The sequence below is a fragment of the Nylanderia fulva genome, unplaced genomic scaffold (assembly GCF_048542155.1).
Source record: "Nylanderia fulva isolate GAGA-0341 unplaced genomic scaffold, ASM4854215v1 Scaffold12, whole genome shotgun sequence".
In the NCBI taxonomy this organism is placed as follows: domain Eukaryota; kingdom Metazoa; phylum Arthropoda; class Insecta; order Hymenoptera; family Formicidae; genus Nylanderia; species Nylanderia fulva.
In genome coordinates, this window is record NW_028189409.1 from 1,275,842 (window position 1) to 1,296,419 (window position 20,578).

At 37.7% G+C, this 20,578-nt stretch overlaps 4 protein-coding genes across 5 annotated transcripts; 2 read left to right on the forward strand and 2 right to left on the reverse strand.

Moving 5' to 3' along the window:
* Window positions 1-1,502: 1,502 nt before the first annotated feature.
* Window positions 1,503-10,102, forward strand: LOC114936705 (uncharacterized). The gene is made up of 9 exons (XM_029309986.2): window positions 1,503-4,813; window positions 5,445-5,689; window positions 5,873-6,050; window positions 6,939-7,087; window positions 7,282-7,463; window positions 8,037-8,148; window positions 8,232-8,414; window positions 9,359-9,601; window positions 9,750-10,102. The coding sequence occupies exons 1-9, from the start codon at window positions 1,912-1,914 to the stop codon at window positions 9,828-9,830; spliced, it is 4,275 nt and encodes a 1,424-aa protein (XP_029165819.2). The 5' UTR covers window positions 1,503-1,911; the 3' UTR covers window positions 9,831-10,102.
* On the reverse strand, window positions 10,016-15,515 carry LOC114936707 (large ribosomal subunit protein uL10m-like). 2 transcript variants are annotated; one of them, XM_085490255.1, is made up of 3 exons: window positions 15,376-15,515; window positions 10,559-11,080; window positions 10,016-10,477 (listed from the first exon to the last, which is right to left on the reverse strand). In XM_085490255.1, the coding sequence occupies exons 1-3, from the start codon at window positions 15,395-15,397 to the stop codon at window positions 10,251-10,253; spliced, it is 771 nt and encodes a 256-aa protein (XP_085346381.1). In that variant the 5' UTR covers window positions 15,398-15,515; the 3' UTR covers window positions 10,016-10,250. The 2 variants fall into 2 exon arrangements, with proteins under 2 accessions (XP_085346381.1, XP_085346380.1); XM_085490254.1 differs by lacking the exon at window positions 15,376-15,515 and adding an exon at window positions 11,400-11,555.
* Window positions 11,769-15,213, reverse strand: LOC146724706 (partitioning defective 3 homolog). The gene has a single exon (XM_085490253.1). The coding sequence runs from the start codon at window positions 14,793-14,795 to the stop codon at window positions 11,895-11,897; it is 2,901 nt and encodes a 966-aa protein (XP_085346379.1). The 5' UTR covers window positions 14,796-15,213; the 3' UTR covers window positions 11,769-11,894.
* Window positions 15,516-16,113: 598 nt separating the features above from the next.
* Window positions 16,114-19,129, forward strand: LOC114936706 (UBX domain-containing protein 4). Its single transcript, XM_029309987.2, is given in 7 exon segments — window positions 16,114-16,360; window positions 16,536-16,670; window positions 16,758-17,182; window positions 17,261-17,533; window positions 17,679-17,981; window positions 18,071-18,306; window positions 18,450-19,129. Coding segments are annotated over 7 exon segments (1,590 nt in total). The 5' UTR covers window positions 16,114-16,278; the 3' UTR covers window positions 18,586-19,129.
* Window positions 19,130-20,578: the final 1,449 nt, after the last annotated feature.

Here is a 20,578-nt window from a genome sequence, read left to right on the forward strand (position 1 = left end):
TTAATTACAGTTGCAAAAAAAAGTTTTTTCACAGACTTTGTTATATTATAGCTGCAATATGTAACGTGCTAAAAAAGTTTTATTGCAATCAAAATAAAGTATATTGTTAGGGCAACCCTCAAAATAAATTTTTAATATCGATTATGATCAATCGATTTATCAAATAAATTTCAATTACATTTATTTAATCTTAAAGGTATTTTAGATCACTGAATACGAATTCAGTGTCAAAATGGTCAAACTTAATATGGCAGATTTATATTTAAAAAATTATTTTAATTTTGACATCCCCATATTGAGTACTATTTTAAATTTGACAATTTTTGGCATTGAATTTGTGTTTAATAACCTAAAAAATTCTTAAAAGTTTAGTAAATCAATGACCTACTTGTAAGTCACAGCTAACTTTCGCAACGCAGCTTATATTTAATCATGAATACTTTATTAGCCGACACTAAAAATTCTTTTTGAGAGTCCTTTTGAGAGTTTCTGTTAAAAGTCCTAACAAGATACTTCATTTTGATTGCAATAAAACTTGTCCAGCACGTCACATATTATTGTTATAATATGACAAAAAATTTATGAAAACAGCCCTTTTTGCAATTTTAATTAAAAATTTCTCAAAATTATGGCATGATGGAACAGTTTGGAAACCGGATTCGTATTCAGCATTAAAAAAACGACTAGTCTCGTTCCGGTGGTCAAAAAAAAAATTTTTTGTGGAACAGTATAATTAACATTAATTTGCGGTTTTTACTACAGTTAAATTATTATATACTAAGCTTCCGAGCTCGAACAGAAACCAACCGCACATTTTGTTAAATATTCATTCTTCCCGTTTCAAACTTCTCCAAATATTTGTCCAGATATTCAGATGCAGCCTTTAATTATAAAATGCAGAACCGCTAACTATGCGCTTATCACTTTCAGTTCCGAACATTTTTACGTGGAACACAGTCTGAGATAACCGCAATTATACAGGGTGTCCGGTAACTAACGGACCAATGATTCCTTAGCAAAAATGTTGAGAAGTCAATAATTTTCGAGTTATAAGCGATTGAAAAAAATGGGTTTTTTAAAAACTAAACGTTTTGGAGTTAAAAGTCTAACATAATTACATTTTTCAGTTAATTTCAGGTAGAGTTTACTATAATAAAATTTTACTTTGAGGCTTAGTTATAAAGATACATAATGACAAATATTGGAAAGTTGTAAAAAATGATGACCTTTTTCGACATTTTCGCTGAGGAAAAATCGTTCCCAAATTGACCAAAGAATCCATTTGTGATCGTTGATCCATTAGTTACCGGACACCCTGTATATATATATAATTTTTTTTTTTTTCACGAAGCCGCATTGAAAAAGAGCGCATTAAATCCGTATTCTTCTGTTTTGATTTCGGTCGGCGCGCGGTGTGCAAAGTGGACTTGAAAATAACCCCGCCAACGGGAGGACCACCCAATCTATTAATAGATCACCGACGTAAGTATCTTTGTCGCCGGTTCGGCACCGACTACGCACGGTTTGACCGCAAAATCCGCGGTGCACGTGCATCATCATCATCGTTGTCGTCGTCGTCGAGACCCGAAGACGTCGTCGTGACGTCGCATCCAACACCCATCATCATCCAATCATCGTCCACCAAAATCCACAGCGAACCTGAGAATTGGGAGCTGCCGGGTTAAAAGTGGCGTAGAAGAAAACGTAAAAACCGAGAAACACGAAGAAGAGAAAGTCCGCTTGGTCCCGTCTCCAAAGAGAGGTTTTCGGCTCTCGCGACGGCTTCAGCAGAACTTAAAACCGCGAGTTTCGAGTGAATCTAAATAAAGAACTGTGTATATGCAGCGCGAGGATTGAGGTGGCGGGGACCAGGAGGCGCGTGCCTCCCGGGATATGCGAGAGTGAGTAAGCATGGTACAGAGCGCATCATCCCTCAATGGTGCACCGAACGGCGAAGGTGGTAGAGGAGGAGGAGGAGAAGGTGAAGGAGAAAGAACATCCAACGTGATCACCGTCGACGGCGAGTCTTCGTCGACCTCTTCCCTGACGCGCGGCACCGGCAACCGGTTCTCCCTGTTCAGGTGGTTCAGGTCGCGGAACAATCGCGACTCTACCGTGGAGAAGCGACGGAGAACCGATGGAGTCCGACGCAGCAGCGTCTACTCCAGCGCGGAGAGCGTAGACACCTTCTACAGCACCACCACGGTCCGCAGTTTCGCGTTCCACGCGGGCACCCTGGACCGGTGTGACGTGCAACTGTCCTTGGACATCCTTGGACACCGAGCAACCGAGGTTGGTCCCTTTGCCGCGGGAGCCTCGAAGGTCGGCAACAAGGAGAACACCAACGCGGCCGCCTGCACTTTACCCATTAACGTGCACTCCAGGCGACGGAACATCACCGCCAGGTACTCGCTGCATCCGTCGACGACCTTCGCCTCCTGCGAGAATTTCCCATCGCCCGAGAAGGCCTCGAGGACCGGAGGACGGAGGATACACGTGAAGGGCAAACGAAGGGCGCCGAATCCTCCCGCGGTGATCAAGATCGTGGAGGTCGATGTACGGGAGACACCCGCGAGGAACAGCAACAGGCGGAAACGACGGGCCCCACAGCCGCCGGAGAGGTCGACGAATCATCCTTCGGCCGAGGAGCAGTCCGGGAGGTCGCTCATCATCAATGGCGGTGATGGTATGGAGCTGAGGAATGTCGAGGAGAGGCAATCCATCAGCAACGACACGCTGGTTCTCCAAGGCGGGATGCTGCTGTCGAAGAAGGAGGTTCGCGGCAGCCCGAAAGCGGCGAAGAGCAACAAAGCTGATGATCCTGGATCCAGTGTCTTGAACCCCCCGGAGAAGACCACGCGGACTTCGATCGGCTCCACCTTGGCCATGCCGCGACCTTGGTACAAGCGCAGCGTGTTCGAGCACTCGTCTCATCGCGACGCAGGCTCGTTCTCCAGGAAAGGAGGTCCAGCGACGTCAGGCTGCGAGATGAGGGAGAAGTGCGTCGGAACGAGCGCGAGTTACTCCGTGGATTCCACGTCGAGGCTGAGCTTCTTCCATCGCGACGACAAGAAGCGACAGGAGGCGAAACGAAGATCCGGCCTGTCGATCCTGACGAACATCAGCGAGCTCGACAAGGAGGCGGCGGCGATCGTGCAGGAGGAACAAGCGCGCGCGCGAGCGTCGATGTTGCTGAAGACGTCCAAGTTTGCGGACGAGTTCGAGAGGAGGAGCGACGTCAACGAGGAACTCGTCCAGGATATGGTTACCTCGGCGATGGAGAACGCGTCACCCCGTCGGGGCGCTCGCGCGCTCATCTCCAAGTTTAACGCCATCAGCAACATCACCAAAGTCACAGTTAATGCCAATTTCTTCGCTAAGAGGGATCAATCAGATTACAAGCTCGAGCGAGACGTGACGAGGAGCAGATTCGAGCAGATGGGGGATTGGAGGAGCCAGAGATTCTCGGCGCAACAGGATCTCGGTCAAAATATTCGCGTCGATAGAGACATCTCTAGGTACTTCCTGCCTCAGCAGAGGTCATCGAGGAACGAGGCAAAATTGACGGATATAAATTCGGTGGATGTAAAAACTACGTCTAGCAAGGAGCTGTCGGAACGAACTGGAGCGAACTGTCAAAACGATCAGCTGATGAGGGAGGCGTCTGACAGGATATCGTTTCTGCAAAGCCAACTCGCTGCGAATCGCGCGAGCGAGTCTCTGGCTGTTCAAAAGGACATTGCATTATTGTCGGAAGAGAAAATCAGAGTGCGACAGGAGATCGCGGAAGAAAAAGGAAAAGGATCGCCGAGGCTGAACAGCGAAACTGGTAGAAAATTTTTGCTGTCCCGCGCCCGTAACTTAGTCGAAAGCATGGAAAGTGCGTTAGATTCCGAAAGAGACATCAGGACGAAAGGAACGGGAAGACAGAAAGAATTCTCGAACATATTCGACGAGATCGATCGGAAGTTACGTTCCAGGGAGTTGAAGCTCGGGGAAGAGCGGAAAGACCGCGTCGGGGACAAAGTTCCGGAAGACGAAGCCGTATCGAGCAGAGTGGCTAAAGTGCTCGACATCCTGGTGGAAGCTGAGAAGGATGGCAGGACGAGATCGGCGGCGCAGCCGGGAAGATCGATGCGGGACAAGGAAACGTCGCGTTTGATTAATTCGAGCCAGCAGACCGAGTCCGGTAAGACAAAATCGACCGTTCTCAATACCGTCGAGGATCCAATTACGGTGGATCTGAAGGAGATGCTGAAGGAGATGAAGCACTCGTTGCCGAAGCGGCCTAAATCGAGGAAGCCTATGTCGAGCGACGTCGATGCGGTGGTTCTCGAAAAGGCTGATAAGCCCGTATCTGCGAGCAAGTCGAGCGATTACGAGGCGGATAAGCAAAAGGTGTCCTCGTCGGCCCAAACCAGTGGAAACATCCGTAGATTGAATCAGCCTTCTACGTCCGCCGACGCGCGACCGTCTACGTCTGCGGGTTGGAAACACGAAAACGTGCTCTACAGAACTTCCGGCAAAGGCTCGGCTCTTGTCAAGAATACTTTCCAGCTGATACGACCGCGCGATTTCGCCGAGATAGAGGCTACGAAGACCACGAGGGAAATTGGAAAGGAAAACACTTATGCCAATATGATGGAACCGTCCTTGTATGCCAATGCTCACGTTCCTCCTACCTTCTCGCCGAAACAATCATCGCCGAATTCGACACCATCTAAGGATATTTCGAGATGTAATCATGTTAAAGCATCGCCCAATATTGTAAACGAGAGTAAAATGCTGAACGATGAAGAATTTGTAGAAGAAGGTAAGCTTTACATATTACATTTACAATTTACAATTACAATTACATTTATAATTTGGAATTACATATTTTACTTTTTTACAATTACATATACATATATATTCATTAAAAACGAAAATTATATTTGAATTATTCATCCTAAATAAAAATAATAAATTAATTAATATAAAAGCTTTAGAAGAAAAAATCAACAACTTCAGAAAATAAATTGTTACTGCTTTCTCATAGAGAAAGCTTTGTTTTCGTAAAAAAAAATCGCTAAAAAGGTTCATTTTTTTATAAATTTGAATTTTTAAGAAAGGTGCATTTTTTAATTGTTCCAAATTTAGAGATAACGAGCTAATTTTTTTATGAATAGAGCATTATTATAAAGTACTTTTGGTACTGAATTTTATTTGTGAGAGTTTATTTTTTATTAAAATTTCGAATTTCTCAAAAAATATTAATTTTCGAATTTTATAAAAGAAATATACCTATAAAAGGAACATATAAAAGTAAGAGAACATATACATATATACATACATACATATACGTGACAAAAAATATTATTTTACGTGAAAAAATTGTACAAGTTTCCAATTTGCATCTTAATTTTTTAAAATTTATTAAAAGCAAATTAATGTTTTTCTTGCAGACGATAATTCAGCGGCGAAGAACATGAATACTCTGGATATTAATCGATTACTAAGAAAGCTGGAAGGAGCAATCGCGTCGGGCCATCATCAACAAGCAGCTGGATTAGCGAAGGAATTGGCAAGGCTTAAAATCCATTGTTCCGTGATACGACAACGTTCGGCGGCGCGTTTGAAGGATCAATCGATTAAAGTCAACATGTATATCGAAGACAAACTTGCTCACCAAGGGCCCATTCCGCTTCAGGTAATTTGACATACTGATGATTACTCATCAGGTAGCAAGCATACGTCATTTTGATGTCGAATGATCATCATGATACGTCATTAGACGTCAAAATAACGTTATCTTGACATTTAATAACGTCAGTTTGCTATTTCAGTCAATATAAAATAATTTTAAAAATCTGTTTCACGAACTATACAACAGCTACCAACGAGGATGATGATAGCCGAACTGAAGACAAAGGTACAGACGGAGTTTGAAATTCCCACGAATGTGCAGCGCTGGATCATCGGGAAAAACTTGGCCGATCATGACGAGGCCACCCTCGACGAGTTACATGCAGTGGATGGTTCACCGGTGTTCCTTTATCTCGTAGCACCCGGTAATTCAATTATTCACATGCATATATATATATGCAGGGTGTTCCAGAATTAGCGGATCGCATCTGTTTTAATGGCAGATTCCTGGGATAATTTTGAGATAATTTTTTCTCTCAGCGAAAATATCGAGGGAGACCATCTAAGCCTTAAATTAAAATAAACTTTAGTTAAAATTAATTGAAAAATGTGATTTTTGTTAATATTTTATTTTTACGAAGCTCTTAGTGGTTTTTGCAAAAAACCTTTTTATAACTCGAAAATTATTGGTGTCTCAATATTTTTGCCAAGGAAAAATCGTCTCTAAATAATCCCAGGAATCTGCCATTAACAAATAATCCGCTAATTCTAGGACATTCTGTATATTTAGTTCAAATTATATTCAAATAAAACAAAAGCGCCTGTTCCATTCTAAAGAAAAAAGAAATATACTGAGTGTTCCAACTTTATCGTACCATCCGTTTATAGAAAACTCCTGAAGTTATTTGGAGACAATTTTTCTCAGCGAAAATGTCGAGAAAGGTCATTATTTTTTTAATGTTCCCAATTTTTGAAATCATGTATTAATTTTTGTACCTAAGTCTTACAAAATTAAAGTTCTATTAAAGTGAACTTTACCTGATATTAATTTAAAAATATAGTTTTGTTTAATAATGTACAATATTTTCACAAGTCTTAATTTACAAAAAGCTTTTATTTTCAATCATTTTATTATTTGCGCCTGGACATTTTCGCTGAAGAAAAATCGTCTCCAAATTGCCTCAAGAATCTCCCATTAACACAGTAAATCTGTACACTTTCTATAAATAATGTAATAAAAAATATAAGTGCATAAGACAATAATGAACAGAAAAGTGATTATTTTATAATTTATAATATATTTTTGTATATAGAATTACATGTCGACAATACGGAACCGAATAAGCCAACTGTGGAAGATAAAGTTCTTGAAGAATTGCCGGAAGATCCACCAACGAACTTGCAGATAATCGAAGAAGCTCAAGAGACTGTCGAGACAGAAGAAGCAACAAATGAGCATGAAGTATATATATATATATATATATATATATATATATAATAATAATACACATCCTCGAATTCTTTTGTTCTACATTGCACACACAGCTTATCGTCACTCTTCATTTCTTTCTCTGTACTAACAAGTGATACATATATTGACTAAAGGGAAGGATCGATACATTGCGTATATACATTTTGATATCCTTGCTACAATAGGGAGAACCAGCAGAAACAGACGTATCGGAAGATGTCAAGATGGCCCGATACGAGGAACTGATATCGTTGGAGAACTGGGACGTCATTCCGAATTCCGAGTCAATTGAATGCCCAATATGCTTTGTTACATACGGTCCGCGCGAAGGTGTAATTCTGAGGGATTGTTTACACATGTTCTGCAGGTAGGAAGCCCTTAATCCTCCTCTTTACCAGCTTTAATTATTATTTAATTCTGCAAAGTACAGGAACCGCAGGGTCGTGCTCATAGATTTTTGTCCCGTTTGTATTTTCCTTTTTTTTTTATAGTGACAATTTATAATGAATCACTTTCGCTCATTATAAAACTGTTTGCCGCGAACACATCGATTTTAATTTGTCGCGTCGCGCGAAATACATATATATAATATATATATATATATATATATATATTTTTTAGCTCGCTCGAATGTCTAAATGTGTATATATTGCATATCGCGCATGTATGAGATGCATCATATTTGTAAATTTATCTGCTTTATAATACTGATTCATGCTGATTCATGCGCATTACTAATGTGGCAATAATAATTATGCTAGCATTACTGCAAACCACATTACACGCATGACTATGATAGATTGTGCGGAAAAATATTTCATAAAAAGAAAAAAAGGAATGCGTGCAGCCTACAATTATATTTTTTTTTTATCTGCGCACTATAATTAAAAACGTGTGTGTCAACGTATAACAAATGAGCTTCATCGTATATAATTCCCAGGCCGTGCATTGCAAATACGATCGCGTACTGCGAGGAGGCGGAAGTGAAATGTCCGTACAGAGATGTCGATTATACGTGCGAATCGACTCTTCAGGAACGCGAGATCAAGGCGGTGAGCTTCTCTCATCTTCGATCGCCCTAAGTTTCAATAAAGTGGATGATCCTATTAATTATTGATTATTATTACACCTGCAGCTCGTCGAACCGGAAGTTTATCAGCAGCACCTGGCGAAATCGATCACGCAGGCGGAGAACAACGCCGGAAACAAGGCCTTCCACTGTAAAACGCCAGACTGCCCTGGTTGGTGCATTTACGACGATGATGTGAACAATTTCTTGTGTCCTGTGTGCGGGGCCAATAATTGTCTCACTTGTCAGGTAAGCGCTATACAATAAAATGTCTACTCGATCTTGTAAAAAAATTAGCCGAGAATTCCTTGATTAAAAATCATCCCAAGTAAAATAAGAAAATGTCTAGATATAGCTTTTTAAAACAGTTTTTTTAATATTTAATATTGATTAATTGTAAAATTAATTTTTGGCAAATAAGTGCGATATATCACTATATTTAAACGCTATATGCGAAAATATAAAACAAAAAATAATTTATTATAAACGTCTTCAGGAATACTAATTTGTTTAAATTAATTCTTTATTAAATAAATAAGTAGTAATAATTTTTTAAAAATATTTTACCTATTAAAAGATTGAACAACATTTCTATGAAACTTACATATAAGATCTTGTGTAATACTAAAAATAAATTGTCAATTAAAAAATCACATGTTTAATAAAAACTTAAATATGGCAAAGATATGTTAAACTCAAGTTTCTTAAGTGCTAAAATAAATAAAATTAAAATTATCAAAGGGGCAAATCTTTTTTAATTCTCTGAATCCAATCAAATTTCACGAGAATTCCTTTGATTTTTCAAAATAAAACAAAATTCCCTGAAAATACTAGGTTTTCAAAGGAATATATATACCCTAGCTGTAACGTCTACTGCAAGAAAATACAAAGATAAATTTAGAAAAATAAAAGTATACGAAAATTTTTACAATTGCATAAAATATTGGCTTTTATCAAAATTAATATCACGTAAAAAATCTAATCTTTATCCAACCGCTCTTTCTTTTATCGTACAATATTATCGAACAAATTTAGCAATCACTCAAATATATAAAATAATTATTTAATATATATAATAATTATATATAATTATTATAATAAATATATATAATAATTAGTATAATATATATATATATATAATTATTTAAAGCAAACCAAAGATCCTTAAGAGTGCATAAACTTTAATTTTCCAGGTTGTTCATGCTGGGAAGAATTGCAAGCAGTATCAGCAAGAGTTGCAATTTTCGAAAGAGACCGACCAGGAATCTAGAAGAACAGCTGCGATGCTCAAGGAGATGGTCGATAGAGGTGAAGCACTTGCCTGCCCCACGTGTGCAGTCGTACTTATGAAAAAATGGGGCTGCGATTGGCTGGTGTGTTCCATGTGCAAAACGGAGATCTGCTGGGTCACCAGAGGACCACGTTGGGGTCCAGGGGTAAATTGGATTAATTTATTTTTTTTTGCAATTTATCATGGTTATTAAGGACCTTTATATTAAGCTCTAACAAACGTAGACTTGTTAACAATTAACGACATCGTTACGTTCTGCGCTTCTATCGATCGTAACTTGTTACTTGTCACAGGGTAAAGGGGACACATCCGGTGGCTGCAAATGCGGTGAAAACGGAGTCAAGTGTCATCCTCGTTGCAATTACTGCCACTAAAAAGTTACAATGAGCGAACGCGACACGTTTACGGTGACGAGATATCTTAGAAATGCTTTCGTATTATTTATGTTAAAACATGACGTATTACAAATTCGACGGTGTGTGAAGGTGCCTTTGATATGCGTTTAATAAATAAGTTGAAACTCGAGATAAATCAATGTGCGACAGAAGTTACACACCGCTTGCTCAATGATTAACTTTATTGCGACGCTGTCCTCGATGGAGATTTGTAAGTGAGATTATAATAAATTGAGAAATTTGTACCAGAATCTCTTATTCTTACCGCAAATACAAGATATAGAAATAAACTGTAATTTTTACTTAAAGCTTTAGATCTAAGATATATAATAAATTACCGAGTAAGAATTATATATATATATATATATTTATATATATATATATTTATATATTTTGCAATTATACAGGCACCGATTCTTCGTTCTCACCGGAAGTTGTTTCGTTTGTACCGATCTGTTTTAATCGCGCGATTAATGTGGATTGATGATATGTGAGCTGCTGATTTAAGTTGTTGCCGCCTGCACTCTGTAACAACTGAACAAGCTGGATCCGCGCAGTTGTAAGATCCATTTTGCCGTATCTCAAGAAGTCATCCTTGCTCAAGACTTGTCCCTCCAGGATGCCAGCTGTAAAATATATACGCAAACATTAATTATAATATCAATGATTTCCTTATTTTAATATCTCTTGAGAAAAGTTACTCTTACCCAACAGAATGACTTGTGGACACTTTTTGACAATTTTTTGAAGGTCGGTGATATTTGTGTCGGAACCGAATATAAGACCGAATGATGATCTATACAATGGCAACGTCACTGCGTAAGGTGAATTGGTCAACGCTAATTTCATAAGTTTTTGATTATATTGCTTGTAGTACATGTTCGCCCTTTTTAATGGAACTCGGAGCTCAAACAGGTCCTCCTGCGTTATAGAATTTTGATGGCAAATGGCGACCATTTTGGAAGTGTCGAACCAGTTTCGAATCTCACGCGCTATTATTTTTTCGTAAGGATTTGCCATCTCTTCCAATTCCTTTTTTCTTCCAGCTTTTATTGCCTTGTGACATAGTTCCTCCAAATTCTTGCCTGCGTTTTTAGGTGGATAAAAAGGTGTCATAAATTTGTTCACCAACGCTCTGTAATAAAACGGCGCTCTGGGTTTTTGTATATTAATTTTGCCTCGAAAACGTTTCTGTTGGTAAAAGATTACGTTGGGAGTAATCTGAAATGCTGAAACACACAATGAAACAATATCGTTAAATTCTAGAAAAAATTCATTGAAAAAGAAATTAAGGCTCCTGGGTACTTGTCGCGGTGTTAAATTGTGACATCAGAAGCGAAAAAATACACGTTCAAAATTCTTGCGTGTCATTTTTAGAGAAAAAGATATTTTGATGAAACACAATCTGAACTGATGTTTCATCGAAATATCTTTTCATCTAAGAATGGCACGTAAGAACTTTTAGCGTGTGCTTTTTCGCCTCTGACGTCACAATTCCAATATGATTGGCAAGGGTCCCAAAAACCTTAATTAAAATTGTATACTTACCATAATTTTTGACTTTTTTTGGAACGTTTATCCTCAATGTCGCTCGACGTTTCATTACGAATTTAATAAATCGTAATTAGGTACGTTATTATTAGATCGGTGAGAACGAGATGCAAAGTTTCAGAAATAACAATAATCTTACTTTGAAATTCTATTAGTAATTTAATTTCGTATATAAACTATATGCAAGTGTCTTTATATCGTATTAAGTACATGATCCGAATATATATCAACTAAAGACGAGTACAAAATTATGTACATATACAGAATTATCAATTATCTTCATTTAATGATATAAGGCACTTTGGAACAGACCATATATACATATATATATATATATATAGATATATATATGTAGATAAAATATATATTTATATATGTGCAAAAATGTGTGTATATATATTTGCAGATGCACGAATATATGATATGTATATAATGTATATTATTTGCTTATACAAAATTCTATGCATTTAGCAAAAAAAATCATCTTTGCATCTACGCGATATAATTGATCGTTCCGCTGCAGTAATTGCTGGTTTCGTGCCTCGTCTCTATGCTATCACCGAAATTGAGCGATTTCCTGTTCTTGCCCAACCGCAGCAACGCCGACCGAATGCCGCCCTTTTTCCGCGAACGTTTGTATCGATCGTCCAAAGCTGAATTAAGGGAGGCCTGCTTTACGTCGCCGCGACTATTTGAAAAACCTTCCCGATCATCTTTGATATTATTGCTACTCGTAACTTGGCCGTCGTCCACGAGCCAGTGTTTCCTCGGCGAGAGAAACTTATTATTGCATCCTGGTATAGTGTACATGTATTCTGATTGAGCGGGATCGACAGACTTCTCGTAGTGCTTCACATTATTGTCGGTACTTGTATTCTCAGTTAAGGCCCCTTTAATTTTTGTATGTTTCTCAAAGTTTGACTTGCTGCCGCTCCTCTTAGAATAATCGTCCAGATCACCTGAATGATTGCTCGTTTGGCTGGTCGATTTCTGATTGATTTGCTCCGCGTTCTTGTTTTCTCTGCCCTCGCGTAACTTCTTGTTTCTCTTATAGGTGTCCGTGTTCTTAGCGTCGAGGGCGGCGTGTCGCTTCTCCGACATGCTCTGCCTACCGAGAGCGTCGCGAGAAAATTTGTTCGACGAAGAATTCAATTCCTCCAGAGATAATTGACTGTCGTACGTGGGATCCCCGGAATATTGACTGTCCTTGTCCTCGGCGTTTCGTCCTTTGGCGTCGTTTCCTTGGGAGCTATCGTTGTTGGATTCTTCCAATAATACCGATTCGATCCGATCATCGCGCGAGCCTATAGTCTTCTTTAGATTACCAACAGGTTCGATCCATGTATTATTGGTGGCGAGACAGTAGCTTTCGTTTCTTAGACTATTCTTGCTATATTGCTCCGTTAATCTATCAATGACAGGATTCCATGGTGAAGCTGTTACGCAAGACAATAGTCCTCCGTTGTCCAGTACATCTGTCTGAGAATTCAAAGTGTTCTTCTCCTTGACTATACCGTCGTTCGCCTTAGTTGAATCTGCTGATATGTATATGCTGCTGATGGATTCTTGTTTGCGATGAGACTGTAAATTATCTACAATATTCTTCTCACTTGTGTCATATGACGATACTCTTCTAGCTATTATAAGATTAATCACACCGGTTACTGAGCTGTTTGTATTAAGCATTGCCCTCCTTAAAGTTTCCATCGCCTCGGAATTAGACAGTCCCAATAAGGACACACCGTTGACCCTGAGCAATTGATCGTTGGTTCGTAGGCGACCATCTCTGGATGCTGCACCACCATGGATGACGCTCTTTATGAAAATGCCTAAATCCATATTAGTGTTGTCATCGGAACTGTTGGTCTTACCCTTCACGCTGACACCTAGACCAGCCTTCTCAGAATCATGCACTGGTATATCTAAATTTATTATCACGCGATTCTTTCGTAAAGATAAGACAACATCGTCAGAAGACTTCACTGGTTTATATGTGCATTTGTCATAAGTATGAGTACTTACTTTATCTTGTACATCATTCTTTTTCGTTGGTGATCTGTTTAATGCGTTCCAATATTTTGAATTATCCATTACCTCAGCAGTGGAAGTAGTGGATGTCGCTGTACTCTGAGAATCTGGAATGTTTGAAGAAATTTCTTCCTGCCGTGATACTATCATCCTAACTTTACCTCCAGGAGGAATACTTCTGAGCAGTGACACAACCTCTGCTTGACTTTTGCCAGTCATCTCTTTGTTATTTACTTCTAACAATCTATCACCCGGTCTAAGTCTGCCATCCTCCACGGCAGCACCTTTTGGTAATATATTCTTAATGTATATGGGACAATGTCCTCCAGCAGGATTATCACGTGTGGTAACGCTGAACCCCAAACCATTAGTTCCTTTAATTAGTTCTATCTCTATCATCCGTCCAATTTTCCTAGTGTTTGCGGTCTGTAAAAGGTTATAGTTGCTGCATTGAAGTCTCTTGATACTCTCATCTTCGGTCTTCTCCGATCCTCCGCTGGTATTTCCATAATTTTTATGCAAAGACTTTTCGTTCCTTATTTTCTTCTTATGCTTGACGATGGAAATTTGCAAACAAGGATCGTTCATGCACGTTCTGAAAATCTCTTGAACTTTTGAAAATGGTATGTGTAACAAATTATGACCATTAATCTTTATAATATTATCGTGCAAATCAATCTGTCCATCCCTAGCAATACGACCATTTGGTTCAATACCTTCGACTCGAAGACCCTGATCATTGCCTAATAAGTCGTAACAAGGTACCACATGGAGTCCCAGTGGTCCTGCTTCATTCTTTATCACAATTTCCCGTATCTCCTGTTCTCCAGATTCGATATTACTACCAAACTCATATGAAGTCTTGGAATCTTGGCCTAAAGGCTCCCTACGTCGAGACTCTCTAGGTAGGGACTGAGCAGAATACGTTGCGAGAGAAGGCTCTCTGGTTGACAACGCGTGCATTGACAACCGCTTGGTGCTCTCTCTCTTAATACTACTAGTAGGCATAGAGGAATGTATATCGATTGGATAAGTCTGCTCCTTCCCATCCGTATGGAAGTAATCAGGACTGTTCGTGCCGACCGAACTCGCCCCATCTCCCCCGATATGATTAACATCGGAGCTGACAAAGTGCGCCACGATCTGTTCCCTGTCATCTGCTACGTCGCACAATCTGTCGTCCGGGTCCAACAGACCGCCTCCGGTCAAGGAAGACAGGCTGTTGATGGTCAAAACGCTGTCGCTCTTCCCGGTAGCCTTTTTGTACCTCAGGATAGCCTCGTGCATCAGATCCCTTACAAGGAGGGTCCCATCTCCGCATGGGACCACCACCCTGACGTTCTCGAAGCACACGGTCACCTTCATGCTCGCTCCGATCTCATATTACGGGGCAGGAGCGACAGAGACGGCCGCGGAAGTTTGACAGCTGGTCCACGCGCGGTTTGACGTTTGACAGCTAATCCGCGCGGTTTGACGTTTGACAGCTAATCCGCGCGGTTTGACGTTTGACAGTTCGCGCGTCCCGGAATACGCGCACAACGAGAGCGAAGTAAATGCAATTGACGCGTGGTTACTCGAGTCCTGGCTCCTCTCGTGTATATGATTCATCGACAGGGTCGGTTTTCAAACTCGATCTTTCAAAGCGTCGCGGATTCGGGCGACGCGGCAGAAGCCGCTCGAATCTATCTCGTCTCCGGACGACCGATAACGCGGACGCGTACGCCCAGCAACTTTATCACGACATCAAATACGCGGAATGGAACAGACGCACTCGCCATTACGACATTTCGTTCCGCCGTTCCTATCGGACGGACCGGAACGTCCGGAATTCAACATGGCGCCGCCAGGAATCACGAGTACCACCACCGGAAACTTGCGATCATGCGATTCTCAAGGGAGATTTATATGATTGTGCTGGGTGAAAATCGATTTAAATTATCCATACCTTTCTTCAGGCACTGCGTCATTTTTGAAGAATTCCTCCGCTCGATTGTGACGTTGATGAAAAGAATGCGAGAAATGTTCCTTCACAGCAACATCATTTGCCAGGGACCTCGTAGAAATGGTTCTAATCCGTCGTTCCTTGTTCAGAATGTAACCTAAAGGTGAATTTTTAACGAACGACGTTTCTCGATTTTGTCCCATTTAATATAAAGGTGCTTGTATTTATGATAAATCGTGAAATGAGGCTATTTTTTATATTTCTCGTTTTTATTTCTAGGTATCGTTATCTGATTTACATCTCATTCAGTATATATTTTTATATATTATGTATATATATATATTTTTTTTTCAAAATATCTTCAATACGAAACAAATATTCAATAAATCACAATAAACTGATGTCATTAAATGTCAAACTGACATTTAATGACATCAGTTTATTGTGATTTATTGAAACGTCATTTTGACATTGACATCAGTTTGCTACTTAGGAAGTGATCTATTCTCTAATTCTCTGTATATACACATCACCAAATAATAATGCAAATTGAATTGTCCAGAAAAATTAAAACGTAATAATGTGTTTTGAATTATTATATATTTTATTTAATTTCTCCAATTTGAAAAATATTTTAATTATAGATATCAAGAATAAAAAAAATACAAAATTCGTAGGTGGGGGGATAAAATCATTAGTCATCGGATAGTGATGAACTGCGATTCATCGTGCAACGTATGTATATACCTATCTGAACCTGAACCTTACTCCGAGAATGTGAAACGTCAAATTCATCGTCATAAAATTTTCAGTGTATTCCTTCTGCGATTTATTACGTCATCGTGATATACATATTATTAAAAAGCATATAAAAGTAAAACGAAATAAATAAATATTCTCATAACAATGAAGTGGTTTACGGGAAATGTCACGGAGGCGGTTATGACATCAAAGTCAAGGAAGGCAGTTTTTGTTGTATTTATTGAAGGTGCGTATAATTGCAGCTTCAGGTTAAGTCAATTGCAAAAATCATTATTTTTGTTTAATCCGATGCAACTGATCATATATTCGCATATGCGAACAAAATACAAAATATGGATGCATTGATACACTTGATATTTGTATAAATTCAAATGTCTTTATATTAACTTTTGGTTGTTCAGGTAAAGATGACAAATCAGCACAGCTTGCTCAAACAATTGATGCTGTAGAAGTGTCCTCTCGCTTAGAAGAAGATTATTTTGTGGCTATAAGATTGGAGAGCGGATCTGAGGATTACAGCTTCTTTGCACAGATTTGTATCCTTTTATATAATGTGTTTTTTTGTTTTAAGATCGAGAAATTTTGTCATGTTTTCAAATTTTTTCCTTAAATTTAATAATCAGATCGATTTGTGCCAGTACCGTCCTTATTTTTCATTGGAGAAAATGGTATACCACTGGAAATTGTTGGTGATAACATAACTGCTGTCGAGCTAGCATCAAAAATCGATAGCATATTGATAAAGGCAGGAAAGGATAGTAAACAAGCTTCGTCAAACTTTATTGATGCAGAAGAGAGAGCTGCTAGTGTCAGTAGCACTAACGCTACTGGAGGTTCTGTTGCATCTGATATAAGTGACATAAGTAATAACTCTAATCCAAACATAGATTTAGCTTCAACTGTAACAGAATCTGTGGATAACATTTATGATAACAAAGATGTTATAGAAAGTGAAACTGTAAATACAGAGAACCAAGACAATAATGAGGCATCAAAGAAAAATGTTGAAACTAAACAAGCAAGTCAGAATCAGGAACTGACAGCCGAAGTATATAGACTATCAAAAATATATTCATAATAATCTTGAATTTGTGTGATATAAATTATATTTGTTGCATATTTTTAGGAAAAGCTGGAACGAGCACGACAGTTGATTGAACTGCAACGAAAACAACGATTAGAGGAAGAACAGAAAAAGGATCGAGAGCGCGAAATTGAACGGCGCAAAATGGGACGCGATGTACAAAAAATGCGACAGTTGTAGCAAGAGCTGAAAATAAAGCAAGCTGTTGAGGAAAGGAAGCGAGCAAAGGCTGAAGAGAACGCAGCTCGCGAAAAAATCAGACAACAAATTGCTCAAGATAAGCTAGAACGGAAACAAAAGGAGCTTGCACTGCAGGTTAATATTATTTTAATTTATTTTATCATTAATTTTCACTTATATTACTTATATATATATATATATATATAATATTTTATATTATAATATTTATTTGTTATTCCTGTTTAAATTTAACTTACATTTTTTCAATTTTATTTAACAGCAACAGATGCAACAGCAGCAAAGCCAAGAGCAACCTAAATATATTCCAACATCCAATGTGACTGTGACCAGAATTCAATTCAGGTTACCATCTGGCTATTCTCATACAGGACAGTTTGAACCATCTAGTACTCTGGGTGCCTTGCGCAACTATGTTGTAGAAAACATCGAGTTGCCCTTCCGACAATTTGCCATGTCAATGTCATTCCCAAGAAGAGAATTAACTAACGAGGAAAACAATAAGACTCTTCTGGAACTTGAATTGGTCCCATCTGCCGTCATTTTAATTCTTCCTTTGAAAAATGTAAATATAGATTCTCTTATCTCTACTCAAGATATATTTTTCATTTCTTTTATATTTCATAATTCATATTTTTTTTCTGATATTTCCAGTCTAATGTCACAACAGCGGTCACTTCGACGCAAGACGTTGGATTCTTCTCGCGCTTTATATGGTCCTTCTTTACTCCCGTTATTCGTATTTACAATTATGTGGTAGGCTACTTTTTGGGCACTAATGGAGACGCGAATCAACAACGTGGTAATTCCGCTGACGATGCCACAGAAGCGACGAATAACCCCGACAGAGCCATTTCACCGAATCGGCGAAATGTAGTTCAGTCTTCGGGGTAGGTTTTTCTTCATAACTGCATTAAATAATTCCATGCACAGTTATAATTGTACATACTTATACCTGCACTTGTGATGTAATAAGGTTGGCACCGAATCTGAAATTTTTGATAATGAAATAAATGTTTTGCTCGTGATACAGTTTATTTAGAAGATACTTGGGTAATCAAGGAGGGACAACTATCAGAGCACAAGGGAATATACACAGACTACATTCAGGTGGGGATGATAATGATGAGAATAATACTTGGAACGGTAACTCCACGCAACAAATGTAAAGTAATTCTGCTTCTCAAGTCGGGTCACAAATAAGTCACGTTTAATCGATATCACTATTCTCGGTATATAAATTGCTGCATTGTAATTAAAATATTCAACACTTTTCATTCTTTTTTGTACACTCTTTGTTGTACAATAATGCTAAAATTTATCGGCAATTTTTTTGCACTGAGCGAATTCTATTATAATGTTTAAATATTATATACATCAATAGTGGATCGCGAAAGAGAGAGAGAGAGAGAGAGAAAGAGAGAGAGAGAGAGAGAGAGAGAGAAAAGATATATTTGTTAACTGATATTTTGCAATTAGCAATAATGTGAATATTTCGTCATTATAATATAATATTTATTATACTATTACACATGCTATTACAATGTGTTTATTATAATGCTACACAAATGTATTCTAACAATTGATAGAACATTTGAAGAGAATTATAGAAGTGGATCAAGTTACAGGTGATGTATGGACCAAATGTAACAAGTTAATTGTTTATAGAAATTAACAGGCAAACTGAAAAACAATATCATGTATATTTTAAAATGTATTCTAAATATTATTAACCATGTCTGAAGTTTGATAATAATTTAAATTTTTAACATTTTTTTAATTGAAACATTATTTATTTCTATATAGTTTTTGGATAACATATAAGAATAATAGAATTTTGATTAGAGGTCGATTATATTAATTCAGATAGAACATATTTTTTGCTGTTAACATAGGCATTATATAGAGTTTTAAAATATACGTATATTTATTATTTTCCATTATACTTTTAGTAAAATATGAAATAAGGAAATAATTATTGAGACTAGAATACTTAAATATCATAATTCGCTTATGTAAAAGTTTTTATGCAAATTTAATAATAATTAAGAGTGTTTATTTTTTGATGATAGTTTGCACAGCAAAATAAATAATTTAGCAATTAAAACAAGAAAAGGGTCTGATTCTGTCTTAATAAAGTAATAAAAATTTGTGACATCGTCTCTCCTCTTGTTTTGATTAAACTAAATCCTTTTTCATATATTTTAAGATGATAACGTTTTAAAAACATCGGCTTAAACTTATAACAGTGCAAAACAAAAATATAATATGAAGAATTTTTCGTGCATCCAAACACGATTCCAAAAATATATTCCAAGCGAGAGAAAAAAATGCCAGAAATTTGTATTACGAGAGGGACACGTTTTTAGGAGAAGCGAAGATTTAACTGTCGATTGCCATTCGTTAATTAAGCGTGAAATTAAGATCCAGTTTCATTTAATAATCACTGCAAAGGTTTTGATTTTCCGGACGTGAAATATCGCAGAAGCGACACTATATATTGGTAACGTGATCTCATAGCTATATCCATTGACAGATTTTAGGGAACCTTGCCCATGTTTCAATCTCTTTGCTATAAATCAAATTAAATTATTGTTTATTTGGTCTTCATTGCGATAACTAATTTAAAAAATGTTTTTTTAAGTTAACTATAACTGAAGACTTTTTAAATAAATTTTTTATTAATTTTTTATCATAGTTTGAAACCGATTTTTGCGATGAAATTATAACATGTGTACGAAATTGAAAACAAATCTGCATAATGTATTTTTTTAATATTTTTAATATTCTCAATTTTTAATATTGTACATTGTGTATATACATGACTATTATATATAATGATATACATGGATGATTTTACGTCATATCGATAAAGTTTTTTAAATCGAATAAACATTTGTTTACGTTAAATATGCTTATAAAATATATATCACAAAAAGTGGTTTTTGTTGCAAATAATCCACTTTTGTAGTAACATTTTTGTATTTACTTTGCAACTCTTGCATGCACCAATTGAGTTATGACCATCGCAACTTTTGTTCCATTAGAGATCTATCTAACAAAGAATACTCATATTATTGATGGACACGATAGCTAGATTTGGGCATTCTCCTTTCTGTATATATACTTTCAATTTGTATATAACTATTTTATTATAATTAG

Excerpts from the sequence above, each read along its gene's own strand:
- LOC114936705 (XM_029309986.2), top strand. The coding sequence starts at position 1,912 with ATGGTACAGAGCGCATCATCCCTCAATGGTGCACCGAACGGCGAAGGT. Across the intron at positions 4,814-5,444 it reads TGAAGAATTTGTAGAAGAAG|ACGATAATTCAGCGGCGAAG; the intron begins GTAAGCTTTACA and ends TTTTTCTTGCAG. Across the intron at positions 5,690-5,872 it reads AAGGGCCCATTCCGCTTCAG|CTACCAACGAGGATGATGAT; the intron begins GTAATTTGACAT and ends ACTATACAACAG.
- LOC114936707 (XM_085490254.1), bottom strand. The coding sequence starts at position 11,454 with ATGAAACGTCGAGCGACATTGAGGATAAACGTTCCAAAAAAAGTCAAA. Across the intron at positions 11,081-11,399 it reads AAAAAAAGTCAAAAATTATG|CATTTCAGATTACTCCCAAC; the intron begins GTAAGTATACAA and ends TGTGTGTTTCAG. Across the intron at positions 10,478-10,558 it reads TCCACAAGTCATTCTGTTGG|CTGGCATCCTGGAGGGACAA; the intron begins GTAAGAGTAACT and ends TATATTTTACAG.
- LOC146724706 (XM_085490253.1), bottom strand. The coding sequence starts at position 14,795 with ATGAAGGTGACCGTGTGCTTCGAGAACGTCAGGGTGGTGGTCCCATGC.